Here is a 16,390-nt window from a genome sequence, read left to right as displayed (position 1 = left end):
AGACATTTGTTCTCCCACAGTTTCCATTGGTCTAGAATTTGATAGCAGCTTAGCTGGGTAGTTCTGGCCCAGGGTCTCTCACAAGGTTTTGTGTGTGTTTTATATTGTTTGTTTTCTGAGACAGGGTCTCACTCTGTCACCCTGGGTAGAGTGCCATGGTGTCATAGCTCACAGCAACCTCAAACTCGTGGGCTCAAGCAAATCCTCCTGCCTCAGCCTCCCTCGTAGCTGGGACTACAGGTGCCTGCCACTACAACTGGCTAGTTTTTCTATTTTTAGTAGAGACGGTCTCACTTTTGCTCAGGCTGGTCTCAAACTCCCGAGCCCAAGCAATCCTCCTGCCTCGCCTCCCAGAGCACTGGGATTACAGGTGTGAGCACCACTCCTGGCCCACAAGGTTGTTGTGTTTGCCCAGGTGTCACCTCTCGGGAGGATCTACTTCCATGGTCATGCAGACACTTGGCTGGTGGGAGGAGGCCTGGTTCGTTCTCATACGGGCTCCACAGGGCCTCTTCAGTGTCTTCACAGTACAGCAGCTACCTTCTCTGAGATCAAGTGATTGGGGGAGAGAGAGAGAGTGAGCACAGAGGGAGAAGCCTCCGTTCTCCTCACTTCAGTGTCTGAAGCCTCACGTGGTCACTTCCACCTTATTCTGTCCATCAGAAGCAGCTAAGTCCCACACTCAAGAGGAGGGAATTGAGTCCCACCTCTCAGGAGGAGAAGTGTGAAAGAATTTATAGACAGACTTCAAAACCATCACATGGGGCTAACACTTGCAATGGAAACTTTAGAAAGTATTAAAAAAGTGCACGTAAGGAACAAGTCACCCATAGAGCCACCACATGCAGACACCCACTGCTGACATTTTGGTTGTGTGCTGTGCCTGCCATTTTTTCCTGAGCCAAGTGGTTTTCCAAATGCTTGTGCTTAAACAGTATGTGTAATCTCTGTCCTGCGGTTTACACTTACTGTCACCATATGAGCATTTTTCATACTTGCAACCTTGATAAAAGTCCTTTTTTATCTTACCTTTTAGTTGTTTTTTTTTTTTAATTAGACTTTTGTATTGAGAGAATCTTAGTGGCACACATGTTTGTAAAAATAAGGTGAAGAGAGCCAGGTACACTTTACCCAGTTTTTCCTGGTGATAACATTTTGTAAAATATAATATCAGAACCAGGATCTTAACATAGACAAAATACAGAACAGTTCAATCTCTGCTCTGCCTCTGTCAGCGGGAACCCCCCATGTTACCCTCTCATGGTCACCCTTACATCACCCCTACTCCCACCTCTACCTCCCCAATCCCTAACCACTAGCAACCACTAATCTCCATTTCTATAATTTTAATATTTTAAGAAAGCAGGCTGGGTATAATGGCTCACACTTGTAATCCTAGTACTTTGGGAGGTCAGGGCAGATGAATCCCCTCAGCTTAAGAGTTCAAGACCAGTCTGAGCCTGCCCAGGTTAGTTCTTGGGCCCCTCAGACTGGCCCTGCCAGCTTCATCTTCTCTGCAAAAAACTTTTTTTTTTTTTTTTGAGACAGAGTCTCACTATGTTACCCTCAGTAGAGTGCCGTGGTGTCACAGCTCACAGCAACCTCAAACTCTTGAGCTTTAGCAATTCTCCTGCCTCAGCCTCTCAAGTATCTGGGACTACAGGCGCCTACCACAACGCCTGGCTATTTTTGTTGTTGTTATTGTAGTTGTCGTTGTTATTTAGCTGGCCCAGGCCGGGTTCAAACCCTCCAGCCCTGGTGTATGTGGCCAGCGCCCTAACCACTGAGCATAGGTGCCAAGCCTACAAAAAAACCTTTTTAAATTTCTCAGTCACAGTGCACTCAACAGTAGTCCTAGCTACTCAGGAGGCTGAGGCAGGAGGATCACTTAAGCTTCGGAGTTTAAGGTGGCTGTGAACTGTGCTGATGCCACTGCACTCCAGCCTAGGTGTGACTGAGCGTGAACCCCGTCTATTAAAAACACCACCACAAAGAATGCGTGGAAGTGTATAACTTTGGGGGATTGGCTTTTTTCACGTACATAATTCTCTGGAGATTAAACCAGGTTGTAATTCATTCTTTTCTTTGCAAAGTAGTATCCAAGGTAAGGGTGGACCGGTTTTTTTAGCCGTTCACACACTGGAGGGCATCTGGACTGAGTCTAGATTGTGACTGTTGCAGACAAAGCTGCTGTGAACCTGCATGGGGCTTTGTGTGGACAGAGTCTTGGTTCTCTGGGATAAGTGCCTGGGAATGCAGCTACTGGTCATGTGGTAGTTGCATGTTCAGTTCTGTGAAAATCATTTTTAATGTCAGCTTCTGCATCAAGAGAATAGACCGTAATTTACTTAGTCCTCTGTCATTGAATATAGATCATTTCTAATTAATGGCCAATTTGAAATGATTCCATACTTTGTCCTCCAATTATTATTATTTTTTTTTATTAACTATTCCTCGGAGTGAGTTCCTATGACGGAATAGCTTCATCACGGGGTGGGCAACTTCCAGGGCGTGTAGCTGAACCAGGCTGCCGTGTGCTCAGAATGCAGTGGAGGGGACGGCGGGCAGTACCTATGCCGACTTGTGTGTGGGGGATGTCTAGAGAGCCAGGGGACACAGCGGCGGGGTGGGGGTGGTAGCCCCCAAAGGCTCAGCTGGCCCAGTGGCCACTTCCCTGACGAGCCCTCCATTGTGTCCTCAGTCCTGGATGCCCAAGGCCTGGCACAGAGTTTCTTCAACCTGCTCTGGGAAGTTGCCAGCCAGTGGCAGAAGGAGGTGCCACCTGCCACCAGGACCCTGCAGCGGCAGTGGCTGGTCTCTATCCACGCCATCCGGAACACTCGCCGTAAGATGGAGGACCGGCACGTGGCCCTCCCTGCCTTCAACCAGCTCTTTGGCTTGTCTGTGAGTGTCCCCAGGAGGGCTTGGGAGCCCTGGGTGCCAAGAAGAGCTGCCTGCCAGAGAGACTCTCGTCAGCTGCTGTCAAGAGGGCCTTCCCTGGGGGGTCTGGGAGGCCCTGGTCACCGTCCCAGCACCAAGTCCACTCCAGACTCACAGGAGCCTTCCCTGAGGGGTCTGGGAGGCCCCCCAGTCACCATCCCAGCACCAAGTCCACCCCAGACTCAGAGGAGCCTTCCCTGGGAGGTCTAGGAGGCCCCAGTCACTACCCCAGCACCAAGTCCACCTCAGACTCATAGGAGCCTTCCCGGGGGGTCTGGGAGACCCCAGTCACCACCCCAGACTCATGATTGCAGATCCCTACTCTGCCTCTGGCACGAAGAGCCACCAGGGGCATCTGCCCCCATTTCATGTTTTTGGCAGCTGGGAGCAGGTGGTAAAACTGAGGCTCGCCAGGGTTGTCCTTTTCCAGATCTCCCCAAGTGCAGGAGCCAGGCTGCCCAGTCTGATGACAGAGACTGTGCTGATTCTTCCAGACCCTTCCTCACTCAGCGTCTGGGTCCCATCCCACACAGGAATGCTGGGTGTGAGGTCAGCAGGTCTGTGACTCCCCCTGCCTTCCCTACCAGGACCCTGTGGACCGCGCCTTCTTTGCTGTGTTTGATGGTCATGGAGGGGTGGACGCGGCACGGTATGCCGCTGTCCATGTGCACGCCAACACTGCCCGCCAGCCGGAGCTGCCCACAGACCCGGCAGGAGCCCTCAGAGAAGCCTTCCAACACACTGACCAGATGTTCCTCAGGAAAGCCAAGCGAGAGGTGAGAGCCTGAGAACCAGCAGCCAGGCCTCAGTGTAGTGTGGAGGCCAGCAGAGACCCAGCTTCTGCAAGGGGAAGAAACTGGACTGGGTGTTGGTGCCTGAAAGTCCTCTCTAGACACTGCTGGTGATCACATAACTACATCCTTACAGTTGGGGGGCAGGGGGGCTCACTTCTCATTTGAATGGTTGTAGCACAAAGCCTGCCGTAGTCCAGCATACTGGGCCCTCAGCCACATGGGTTTGCCCCACGACGCAGGGTCTGCAGGCTGCATCAGGGAGGACAGCCTGGTTTTTTTGTTTGTTCGTTTTTTGTTTTTTTCAGACAAAGTCTTATTTTGTCGCCCCTGGTAAAGTGGTGTGCTGTCACAGCTCACAGCAGCCTCAAACTCCTGTTCCTCAAGCAGTTCTCTTGCCTCAGCCTCTCGAGTAGCTGGGACTACAGGCTCCAACACCCAGCTATTTTTTTGTTTTTTAGAGGTGAGGTCTTGCTCTGGCTCAGGCTGGTCTCAAACTCCTGAGCTCAAGCAATCCACCCACCTCAGCCTCCCAGAGTGCTGGGATTATGGGCGTGAGCCACTACACCTGGCCAGGACAGCCTGTTTTAAAATGTTTCCGGGATTTTGTTTTAATCAGGTATGGCAAAGTAACAGACACAGAGCCCAGTGCCTTGAAAGAAGAGTTTATTAATTACAGTTGCCAAGAAGAGAGTGCACGTCATGCCCTGCTGTCACACAGGCCACATAGAGCAGCACCAGGGTCAGGCGGGGAGGAGGGAAAGAGGGAAGCTTGTCTGGTGCCTTCTCTGGACATCCTGGGAGGGCAGTTTCTCCAGGATGACCAAGGCCCCAGGATGTCAAACCGTGATAAAATATAGGAACTGAAATCACGATCATTATACCATCCACTTCTACCTACTCTTCTAGGCAAGGTCTCAGCAGGCCACTGGTGTCTGCTGGGAACTTTCTTTCCTCAGGAGTTATAGCCACATGTAGAGATGAGGTCTTTGTCTCTGAAAGAAGGATGAACGCAAACACAGCAGGCCCTTCCTCTGAACTTGCCTTCTGAACCTACCTGTAGAGTCTCACTAGTTCTCCCTGGCAGCCTCATGGGAGGGATACTAATACTGTACCCATTTTAGACATTGGGAAAAGAGGCTCTAATTGCTTGAGAGACCTGCCCTGGTGGGCAGATGCCAGGGGAAATGTGCACCATTGTGACACGCCCTGAGCGGACCTTAATGTGCATCTTACCTGGAGACCAGGCCATATGGGTAGACATGCCAGGAGCTGGGGAAAGGCTGACACCCCAGGAGGCAACAGGGCTGCCTCTCAAAGTAGGGAAGCATTCTCTGGAGGAGGTGTTTGCTTTAGTGTGTTAATATATTTTGCCATGCATAACACGTACCTGTTGCCTAAATTTTGGGGGTGGAAATAAGGATTCAGATTATGTATGGGTAGTCTGGTGTGGGAGCCTATAGGGCCACCTACTGCGCCCTCCCACCTCAGCCCACTGGGCCACAGGGTTCCAGTTTGGATTATCTGGGATCTGGTGGGAGTGGGCCAGAGTGTCTTCTCCCAAGCACCGCCATCAGGTGAGGGGCAGTGATGGGGCTGGTGAGGTGGGTCTGCACAGAGGGGACCGGGAGCCCCATCCAGGCCCTAAGGACCCATCTGACTGCCCACCGGCAAAGCGGCCTCAGAAGCTTCTGCCCTACCTGCCACATGCACACGTGGCTACTTCAGCCTCAGCCCCCAATGTGGCAAGGAGGGAAGAGCTCCCAGGGGAAAGGTGCAGCCTTCACGGAGCGGACAGTCGCAGCAGGACAGTGAGAGCTGCATGTTTACCAGGGGAGCATTGGTCCTCCACGGCTGTGTCTCCCCGCCCAAGAGCCAGCCTCTTCTCAAGGGGCATTTTCTTGAAACTTTGGGCCAAAAAATGGGTGCACATTATACACGGGAGTGCGTTAGAAATGGCAAAATACGGTATTTACTTTAAACGGCTTTACTGAGGAGACATTGACATATAACAAACTGTATATTTAAAGTATGTAATTTGAATAGGTTTGGGCTTACACAGCGTACAGAATCCCTCACCACAGCAAAGGACATGTTGATCACCCCCAGAACCTTCATGCTGCCCTTGGTCTTCCCTGCCACCCTCCAGACAGCCGCCCCTCTGCTTTCTGACACTGCAGCCAAGTTTGCATTTTCCAGAGTCTGGTTGGAGCAAGATGGTGCAGGACGTGCTCTCCTTTAACACAGCATGGTGCCGACATCCTCCCAGCCAGCCATCAGGCCTCAGTGGCCAGCGCCCTTTTTGCTGAGGTGGTTGTATCTGGACCGCACATGCCTGCAGCCAGGGTGCCTGACCCTCCTCACACTGTGTGGGCCTCTCTCCCCACAGCGGCTGCAGAGCGGCACCACAGGCGTGTGTGTGCTTATCGTGGGAACAACCCTACATGTCGCCTGGCTGGGGGACTCCCAGGTTGTCCTGGTGCAGCAGGGACAGGTGGTGAAGCTGATGGAGCCACACAGACCAGAACGGCAGGTAAGGGGCTCTCTCTCTCTCCCTCCCTCCTCCCTGGGGAGTTCCCAGGCCCCATTGTCCCTGGCCCATGTGGGGAACCCCAGTCTGGGCACCTGGAGAAGTGCTGACCCTAGCACCATCCAGAGGAGGGCTTCCCTGCCTACTCGAGTAGTCAGGGGTCTCAAGTGAGCCCTTCCTGAGAACTGGGTGGGTCCTCTGCCCCAGCATCAGCCTGGGGAGAGGTCAGCCTGACCCAGTGCAGAGTCCATCATACACAGGCAGGGAGCAGCAGACGATGGGTGTGGGTGAAGAGGGTCCCAGGAGGAGGTGACATGGACAGGGCTGGAAAGAGTCGGGCTTGGGGCTACCAAGAGTCAACCACTGGGACTCTGTGGTCACTCGCCTGCCTGGGGCTTGGGGTCCTCACCTGGACACGAGGAGGATGTTTCTACACAGGCCACATCTCACAGAATGTCCAGTCTGCCTGCCTCCTAAGGTCAGTGTTTGGATGTCCAGGAGCACTAAGCCCTGCTTTCCCACTGGGGCTGTTTTCACTTCGCTGTGCCCTTGGGAGGGGCAGTTCCACATCAGCACATAAAACCCCAGGCCTTCTCAGGGCCACACTGCATTCCAGTCATCATCCTGTCCTTGTGGGTGGGTGTTGAGAGCTTTTTAGTCAGTGCTAAAGACAGTGCAGCAGCCCAGGGCTTTGTACATAAGGTTGTTCAGGGTCAAGCATTTCTGAAGGACAAGTGGGATGGCTGGTGGAGAGACAAACAGTTTGGGTGGCTTAGCTGGCGCAGTGCACCAAGGGGGTCCCTTCCCCAGGGTCCCACCGACCCCGGGTTCTGCCCATCTGGGAGGTAAGCAGGCTGTCTCAGAGCAGCTTCTGAGTTTGCTGATTTGTTGCAGAGTGAGTTGAGGCATCTTTTCAAAAGCTTGAGAGCGTTTATGCTGCATTTCCCCTGGGCTCTGTTCTGGCCTTAGCTGCGCGTCCCGCAGACTGCGTCCCCGGCCTTAGCTGCGCGTCCCGCAGACTGCGTCCCCGGCCTTAGCTGCATGTCCCGCGGACTGCGTCCCCGGCCTTAGATGCGCGTCCCGCGGACTGCGTCCCCGGCCTTCTTGCTCTTCTTGCCAATTTGTAGGCACCTTTGTGCAGCAGAGGAGTTGGCTCCTGGTCTGCGGCGATTGGCAGATTTTCCCCCATTTGTTGTTTCTTGTTTGTCTTTGACTACAGGCTTTTGCCGGGTAGAAGCTTTGTTATTTTCTGTGGTTAAGTTGAGCAGCCTTCCCTTGTGGCTTGTAGGTTTGGAGATCACAGCAGAGATAGTTGGGGTAGGAGGGGCAGCCTCCTTGGTCTCTCACACCACGGCTCACAGTCTGGGCCAAGCCTCCTGTGTGTGTGCTCCCCATTGTACAGCGGGGAAAACTGAGGCTCAGAGAGGTTCAGTCACTTGCCTACGCCGCTGCCGCCACCACCGAGGAGGGGTCTGACTGCTGCTCCCTCCCGGGGTCTCCTCTGCCAGGTGTGCCATCCAGTGAAACCTGGCCAAGTTAGGGTGAGGCGCAGACCTCTCAGCTCAGGGCTGGGCCCCTCCCCCTGCTGCCTTCTCTGAAGCCCAGCAGGGACTTTTTTCCCAAATGCTGCCTGAACCCCGCAGTGTGGCACCATGGCAGAGCATAGACAAGGGGCCTGGCTTTCAACTCCATCACACCAGGGGGTCTGGGGTGAGGATTGAGCACTGAGGTCGCTGCCTGTACAGGAGAAACACACACAAGTGTCTGTCTTCTTGGTGGTCCACAGCCCACAGGGGCTGTGCAGGCCAGATGCCAGCTTGTCCCAGCTTCCTCCTGGGTCCTGCCAGCTGCCCCCTCTGGGCTCAGCTCTTCACCCTGTGATCTTCCTAATCACAGCCTGCCACCCATAGAGAAGCACAAATACAGGTGTCACCACATTAGTTAAGGGCAAGAAACCCGTGACAACCTGGTGAGCTTCGGTGAGGGCCCAGCAGCTGCCAAAAGTATCTCCAAGGAATATGCAGGGCCCCATGCTGCTCCAAGCTGGGTTCAGACGGGCAAATGGTTAGCACCTACTCTGCTAGGAAGCTTTGCTGAGGCAGCAAGACAGAGAGGACCTGGCCCCAGAGCCTCACAGTTGGATGGGGGCCGAGGTGGGGAGGGCGAGAATGCAGGGCGTGGGCTGGGTGTCCGAACGATGCTGAAATAGGAGTGGGCCTGAAGCCAGACCCTGAGGGTAGGCGCAGCTCCACAGGCCACGGGTCTACATCTGGGTAGAAAGGGCACGTTGAGCCAGCATCAGTGGGTGAGGGTGGGAGAAGATACTGACCTCCTGCTGGAGGTGCTGGGGCTGCCCTGAGCCAGGAGGAACTCTGCAGGGAATCACTAGAAGCTTCCATGATGATCAGACCACCAGAGTGCAAGTTGAGGCTGCGTCACAGAAGTGTGAATCCAGGGGTGGGGCAGAGTTGTGTGCAAGCCAGCCTGGAGAGGCAGCAGGAGAGATGGAGGAAGGAGTTCTGGCCTTGGGGGTGGAGACATCACAGGACACTGGGCCCCCTAGAAGGTGGTGGTGCTCCCGGCCACTGCTACAGAGGGAAGTGGCCACTCACGGGAACCCACTGGGCTGGTGTTTGGGGAGGAAGTGACCTGGGAGAAGCTATTTCAGGGCAGGGGGAGGACAAGGTGGGAGGAGCAAAGAAGAGCCCCTGAGGGAAGTCAAGGAGACAGGAGGTAGAGGCAGGGGCTCCCTGAGTCCAAGCTGGGCTAAACCAGTATGAGGATGGAGGTGGGAGCCTCGGGAGGGGAGGAAGACACAGTGCAGGACCAGGTTAGAAGGCAGGCTGGTGTCAGGTGGATCTGTTTCCACACCAGCCCTCTGGGACCTGGAGCCAGGCAGCCTGCATGGAGGGGCTGACCTGCCCCACCAGCACAGGGCACTGGGCTCATGGTTGGGGTGGGGACCATGGCTCTGTAGCCCCAGTGTTTTCCCACCCTCTGGCTTAGCCCTGCCCCTACAGCTATCACCAATGGGAGACCAAGGCTTTAGGAAGGAAGGATCCAAGCTCTGGAAAGCCCAAGCCCCTGGCTGCAAGGGGAGACTTCACCCTAAGCGGGGATGTGGCCGATGGGTCTGCTTTCCTTGGTTGCTACACCTCCCTTTGGGCAAGGATGGAAGGGTGTGGGCTGTGTACCCCCTTCAAGGGGCCCCCAGGGAGCAGCTGGCAGTTCATCCTCTGTTACCCGCCCACTCTGCCCACCTCGCAGGCATTGAGGGTTTGGAGTGGGCTGTAGTGTGTGGGAGATAGAAGCGGAGAAAGGCTCACGATTCCAACTGCGTCCTCCCACGATGTGGGCTGGGGTGCCCTTGCACTCACAGCCCCTCCCAAAGGAAGCCTCTGAGGGGCGGGGGCTGCACTCATCTGCAGCACCTCACTGGTCTGCAGGAATCTTTGTGTGTGTGTGTGTGTGTGTGAACACGCATGTGTCTGTCGCCCACCTCTCTCCCCACCTTCTCTCCCAGCCTCTGTTCTGCCCCCTTCTCTCCTCCCTCCTCTCTGGTCCCTTTGACTTTCTTTCTCCCCTGCTCAGGGCATGGGGAGGGGATCTTAGACCCAGAGGAGATGTCCAGACACCTTGGTCCTGCCTCCTCTGGTTTAAGAGCTCCCAGCTCAGCTTGAACAGGTAACAGCTTCTACTTGGCCACCAGCCCTGGGTCCAGTCACTACACAAGCACATATAGCAGATACTCTCTCAGGAAGGCCTGGTCCTTGGTGCTAGTGTCTGGAGGGAGGACTTTGTTCTTCAGGCCCCCAGAAGTGGGTGTGCATCTGTCCTGGGAGGCAACCATACTGACATCCCCGTCTGTCCAGTGGCAGTGTGCCCTGGGACATCAGAGTCTTCACATCAGCTGGTTCCACATCCCGGGGCCCAGGAGGGCAGAAGCTGTTGTTACTCTGAGTGTTCCGTGGGTCAGGAGGTTTACCTGAATGTGACATGGATCAGGGATGTCCTCCCTTCCCAGTAGGCTGTGAGGTGCCTGGCTCCCCTGACTGGCAGGGTGCACTCCCTCAGCCTTGCGCAGCGGGCTTGTGTCTTGGAAACCTCCCCTTCCTGGGACCTGTGGCTGGACTGGGCCTCTGTCCTGTCTGCTGGTAGAAGCTTAGGCCTGGAGCAGCATGGTCCTTCCTCTGTGTAGTGGAGACAGTGCCTGGGGCTGAGCTTGAGCTGAGGAAGACAAGAACTGAGCAGGCACAGTGCTGTCGGGGGCCTTGCTGGGTGGCCGCACGTGTCTGAGCTTCATCTTGTCCCAGCAGCTTTCAGGATAGAGACAGTGTATCCCAGTTACACTTCCCTATATCCCCCAGGGAAGCCGGGGGCCCATCATCTGTGTCTGGGGCTTCTGTCATCCTCGGCAGCCTCTGGTGGTCCATCTGTTAGCCATTCCATATCTGTAATTTCTCACTGTTTTTAATGACTCCCACTTCCCTGGCTTTGTTCAAGTGCTGCGGCTTTGAGTGCCTGCTTAGAAAGCAGCTCGGCCTCTGCTCACACAGACCCCAGTTCTGCTGTCTCCCTGCAGGACGAGAAGGAGCGTATCGAAGCACTGGGTGGCTTTGTGTCTCACATGGACTGCTGGAGAGTCAATGGGACCCTGGCCATCTCCAGAGCCATCGGTGAGGGCCGAGGGGGTGGGCTTGGGCAGGGAGAGGACAGCCTCTGGACCATGCTGCCTAGTCAGTGGGAGTTCAGGATGGCAGTGTGAGGTGCTGAGAAGAATCTGCCCTATGTCGGGGTGACGTGCTCAGCCACAAACACCTGAGAATCTTTCTTTCCGTACGTAATTATAGCTTAGGTCATACTGTGTATTACTTCATTAATGTAGCTCCCACAAAGTCTAGTAGGAAGCCATTCCTAGCTATCCTCTGTGCTAGAAGAAAAGTCTTCAACATTCCTTAAATGAGGTTTAGGTTTGTTGCCTCTACATTCATGCTGCTGGTTCTTTTTTTTCTTTTTGTCTTATGGTAAAAATAAAAATAGCAGCCTCTCCCCACATACACCCTCCAAGACCCAGTTTTCTCAGTATCCAGCTACTGCCAGGTTTCAGCCTGGAGACCTGGTGACCACGTCTGCCTCCCTCCTTGTACAGAAAAATCTCCCTCCCCACCCATGTGCCTGGGACTTGTCATCTGTCCTGACCACCTCCCCCCTCAACTGACTTGTTGTCTTCAGCAAGTGTGGCTCCTTCTTTACAGCCCCTCTTCACACTGCTCCTGTCCCTGGTTCTCTGGGATACACCAGGGTGGCCGGAGGAGGGGGTGGAGAGCTCACCAGCTGCTGTCAGGGGGTCCTGGGCAGTCTGCATAAGAGAGTGACTAACCCCAGGAGAACAGGCTGGTCTATCCCCGTAGGGGCGACCTGGGTGGCTGGGGAAGAATCGGCTGACCCTGCAGTCCTCTGACTGAGGCTCTTCTCTCTGTGCCCAGGGGATGTCTTCCAGAAGCCCTACGTGTCTGGGGAGGCAGATGTGGCATCACGGGAGCTGGCAGGCTCCGAGGACTACCTGCTGCTCGCCTGTGACGGCTTCTTTGATGTTGTCCCTCACCAGGAAATTGTGGGCCTGGTCCAGAGCCACCTGGTGAGGCAGCAGGGCAGTGGCCTTCATGTTGCCGAGGAGCTGGTGACTGAGGCCCGGGAGCGGGGCTCACACGACAACATCACGGTCATGGTGGTCTTCCTCAGAGACCCCCGAGAGCTGATGGAGGGTGGGAACCAAGGGGCAGGGGACTCCCAGGCAGACAGGAGGAGCTGCGACTTGCCCTCTGGCCTCTCAGAGCCTGAGACCCACGCTCCACAGAGAGGCTAGGTGGTCCAGGCCCCTGCCCAGCCCCTCCTCCCACCCTGGCGACTCTCCTCAGAGTCCTCGGGGCGGCAGCCAGCAACGGGCAGGGGTGGCCCCACACAGTGCTTTCCCCAGCACCCAGGAGCTGCTCGAGGTGTTAGCCGCTGCCCACCCTATGGCTATAGAACTGCTAGCAGAAGGAAGCTGAGGGAGACCTCACCAAAGAGAAGGTGGTCTGGGAGCGGCCCGGCTCCTGCTCCTGCTCCTGCTCCTGCTCCTGGTCCCACTGGGCCAGGGGTGGGACCAGAGGCCATAGGCACCTGTGGGAGCCAAATCAAAGACACTGGTGTGTGGAGTGACGCAGTTCATAGGGGTGGAACCTTTGGACAGACCCAGAAGCCATAGGGGTTGGGCCTAGCTGGCAGTGTGTCTGACCCAGCTTTCTCATCCTGGTTGGCCACACTGGCTTCCCCATGGGGAGAGGCAGCCCTGTTGGGAAGAGAGTGGGGAGCCCCAGGGGTCCAATCCACAGGGGCCACCCTCACTCTACGGGCCAGGGTGTCCTCAGGCCACTCTCTTTTCCCTCCAGCACACTGGGAGGAGAAGCTCAGAATGATGTACACTTGTCTTTGGTGCATTTGAGGTTTTTTTCCAGGGAAAAGTCTAATTCAGAAGCAGTGTTTCAGGTTTTATCAGTGCCAAGGTGACCCGTTGTGTCATATAATTTAAGCAGAGCTTAGTGTTTATTTTATTCCTTAGAAAACTTAAGTATTAACTTTTTTTTATAACTATTTTTCGAGGAAACTTTTTTTGCAGTATTATTGAATTTATTTTCAAAATCAGGATTGGAATAGGAACTTTTCCAGGTGGTGTTAATAAGCCATTCAAGTGCCTTAAACAGCTTTTGAAAAGGCTAGAACTCCTATGCCTGTGATAGATTCTGATAGACGTGTTGAAGTTTTTACAAAAGCAGGATTTGTTTTCTTGGGCAAGCATGATTTTGGCTGGAATCTTTGTGGAAGAGTCCTTTCTGCCTCTTGGCAATTTGGAGTGCCCCAGGAGCTTCCCTGAGGGAGTTGCGGCTGCTTTAGGGCAGTGCCTGGGCCTGACCGCAGGGCTCCAGGCAACCAGGGTGACCGTCACCCATCCACCTCCACACCCACCCAATGGCCTGAGCTGGAGCCCAGGCAGTCTCTGGCTAGAGCCTAGGCAGCAGGACCTTGCTGATGTTTGACTGGAACGGCCCCAAATGTCTTGTGTCTTTGTAATCAAACTGGTCTCGTGGGGAATGACAATTAAGAGGCTCTGGCCCAGAGGCAGCCTGTGAGTCTCTGGCTTTGCCTAGAAGCAGTGGGGATGCCACTGGTAGTCTGATGGCACAGGCCACAGCTCCTATCTCGGGCCCCAGGGCTGGCGGCCTCTCCTGCCTTGCTCTGCCCTGTGACCTGAACAGCATGGGAGAGTGCCCCATTCCTGGCACCCCCTGGAGAGCTTGGGCTCCCAGTGACCACAATTGGCTGCTTTGGGGAGCTCACATAGCATCTGCAGAGCCCAGAGTAATAGGGCTGGACGAGGGTGTCAGGCAGAAGACAAGGACATGGGTCAGCAGGCTCAGGAGGGCTGAGTCTCAGCCAGGGCTGCTTCAGGCAGTGGCCAGTGGATCCAGGCAGGGTCATAGGTGGCTCAGCCAGGGCTTCTGGAGGAGGAATAAAAAGGGGGAAGAATCTTGATCCCTGGTTCTCAGCAGGGTTCTCAGCCTTCCAAATGCCACAACCCTTTAATACAGTTAAAAGGGGTCACAAACCACAGGTTGAGAACTGCTGCTGTAGGATGTTCAGAGCCCACCTGCAGACAGTAGGGCCCCAGAAAGGAGTGTCTTAGCCCTGCTCTCAGCTTTACAGAGGCACAGAAGTCCACCCCACTTACAGCACGTCCAGCAGGGGGAGCCAGCCTCTCTGGGGCCTGTCACCTGGACGCCCAGCCTTCCGCTCTTTCCCCTACTGTGAAGGGCTTGAGACTGTGCAGTCAGTGCCGGGCCCAAGGTCTGATAAAAAGCATCTTAAACATAGTTACTGTCATTCAGAGAACGAGCAGTTGGCCACCAGCAAGGACCAGGTATTGCTCAGCTTAACTCAAAGGCCCACTGTCCCCCCGGGGGCCTCAGCGTAGAACTGCCCGTAGGCATGACCTTGGGAGGGAGGGAGCTATGGGTTTCTGTTTTTCTCTTTCCTTTGCTCATCTTATTCTGTCCATGGCTGTCAAGAGTGGAGCTTTGCCCTGCCGGAGGTGTGGGTCACATTTGGTGGTGTGAGTCATACCCTGGCTGGGGGCTCTCCAGGAAGTTGCTCTAAGCTTGTAGAAGCACCTCCTCTGACCTTTGAGCCCCACTACGATGGAGATGGCCAAGCCCCTGCCTGGCAGAGGTCTAACAGCCAGCATCGGGACTGCCCTGTCCTCATCCTCCTACCCCGTGCAGGGGCTGTCCTTGTGCCAGCACTTAAGCACAGAGAAGAGCTCCTCCATCTCGACTGGAGCTGGGCTGAGAGTCAGCTGGCATCTTCAGCCTCTGAGACTCCTGGGTCTTCTCATTTTGTGGCCATGGTCCCATGAGGACCCCTAGCCAGCGACACTGTGCTGGAAATCAATCCCTTTCTCAAGCCCCAGCTTTGCCACTTGCTTGTTGTATGAGCTTAGAAGTCGCTGCACCTCCCCGGCCTTGGTTTCCCCTCTTGTGAGGCACAGGGGTTGTGCTGAACCTGCAGGCGCTGCTCTAGGTGATGCTCCGGAGCTGAAGGCCCTTCCCAGCTGCCTGCAGGGAGGGGAGATTAAGTATTATTAGTTTCTATTTTTAAAATTAAGTGGGTTGGAAAAGAATTGAGCCACAGATGCCAGCGCCTTATATAGAATACAAAAGCCGGAGAGACGAGCCTCGCCTGGCTTTTACAGGTACTGCAGGCAGGTGGGGACAGATAGTACTCTGTACCTATCTAGTCAGAGTCCCAGAGGCAGCCCCAGCTCAGAATAGGAAATGGACTTGTTTTAGGGGGCAAGGGACAGGTGTGACATCAGGGTCCCAGGACCCATAGGAGGACCACAGGCTCTCTGAGGTCCTGGGCCAGCCCCTACCCTTGACTGCAGCCTGTCTCCTGCCCCCTGCAGGCCCTGGCTACCTCAGCAGTGTCCCTGGGCTGGGAGGACAGCCCTGGCCTTTCGTAAGCCCAGCCCTGCCCCAGCTAAACAGAAGCCGGGTGGGCCTGTGCAAAGGAAGCTGTGTGTTTTGCTTGATTCTCCCTCTGTAGCCCCTGGAGTCTGTACTTCTTATCAGGGCATCACAGCCTTGCCAGGCGCACCGTGCTGTCCTTGCCAGGAGTTTGTCTGCACAGCTTGGTGCATCTCCTGGGAGCTGTGTTCTAAGACAGGATGACTGTTTCCCCTGCTCTTAGGAACAAGTCTCAAGATACAGGGTCCAGCAGGGTGTTCTGGGGCCCACTGTGCAGAAGTGCCAATAAACCATGAGTTCTGAGTCTCTATCTGCTAAGTCCTGCTTGCTTTTCTCATGGTCTGGCCCCCTCAGATGTGCAGGGTGTATTTGGAAGCTGCTGACAGGTTGGAGGCTGTCTGCACATCTCCCAAAGGGAGCAGATGAATTCTGCGGAGTTCTGCCAGCCCCTGGTCCCTCGGGTCTAGGCTGGTTTTCATTCCTGAGGCCCTGAGCCCACCCACACTAGGAGCAGGAGGGTGATGGGAACAGGATCAGCCCTCTGGGACCTCAAGAACCTGCAGACACAGGAGCACCTGGAGGCCCCTTACTTCAGCCAGGGGTCTGGACTGCCCCAGCTCCTTCCCTGTAGAGAATGAAGCCCCTGCCAGTATTCATGCCTTCCTGATACTTCTGAGACATACCAGCTACAAAACACGAGGGGTTTTATTTCTCCCCACTCCTGTCACCTGTGCTGCCCCCATACTCAGCCTGCCTGGAACTCATCCCCTCCAAGAAAAATAGAACAAGTAGCCAGGTAAGGTGGGTGCAGGGGGCTGTAGTCCCAGCTTCTTGGAAGGTGGAGACAGGAGGATCATTTGAGCTTGGGAGTGAAAGGCTGCTGTAAGCCATGATCCCACCACTGCGCCCCAGCCTAGGTGACCGAGCAGACTCTCTGTCTCTTAAAAAGTCAAATACTTTTACCAAAACACCCAGGGCTATCAGCCAGCAGCAGAGGTGAGGTGACACTAACACCGCAGTCAGGGTGTACCTCTATAACAGTGTGACCTGGTGAGCAGGCACACTAT

At 55.0% G+C, this 16,390-nt stretch overlaps 1 protein-coding gene across 2 annotated transcripts in view; it reads left to right on the top strand.

Annotated features, from left to right (window-relative positions):
* The window catches only part of PPM1F (protein phosphatase, Mg2+/Mn2+ dependent 1F), a 30,949-nt gene extending 15,316 nt beyond the window's left edge, over nucleotides 1-15,633 (top strand). For both annotated transcript variants that reach the window (XM_023508930.1, XM_003803301.3), the window contains exons 4-8: nucleotides 2,702-2,904; nucleotides 3,528-3,716; nucleotides 6,121-6,264; nucleotides 10,844-10,937; nucleotides 11,748-15,633. In XM_023508930.1, coding sequence (XP_023364698.1) covers nucleotides 2,702-2,904; nucleotides 3,528-3,716; nucleotides 6,121-6,264; nucleotides 10,844-10,937; nucleotides 11,748-12,127 — 1,010 coding nt within the window. In that variant the 3' untranslated portion in view covers nucleotides 12,128-15,633. The remainder of the gene's footprint in view (nucleotides 1-2,701; nucleotides 2,905-3,527; nucleotides 3,717-6,120; nucleotides 6,265-10,843; nucleotides 10,938-11,747) is intronic.
* The last annotated feature ends 757 nt before the right edge of the window (nucleotides 15,634-16,390 follow it).

Source organism: Otolemur garnettii, unplaced genomic scaffold (genome assembly GCF_000181295.1).
Source record: "Otolemur garnettii isolate 467f Iridium unplaced genomic scaffold, OtoGar3 scaffold00292, whole genome shotgun sequence".
In the NCBI taxonomy this organism is placed as follows: Eukaryota; Metazoa; Chordata; class Mammalia; order Primates; family Galagidae; genus Otolemur; species Otolemur garnettii.
This window is presented reverse-complemented; position numbering and strand designations above follow the sequence as displayed.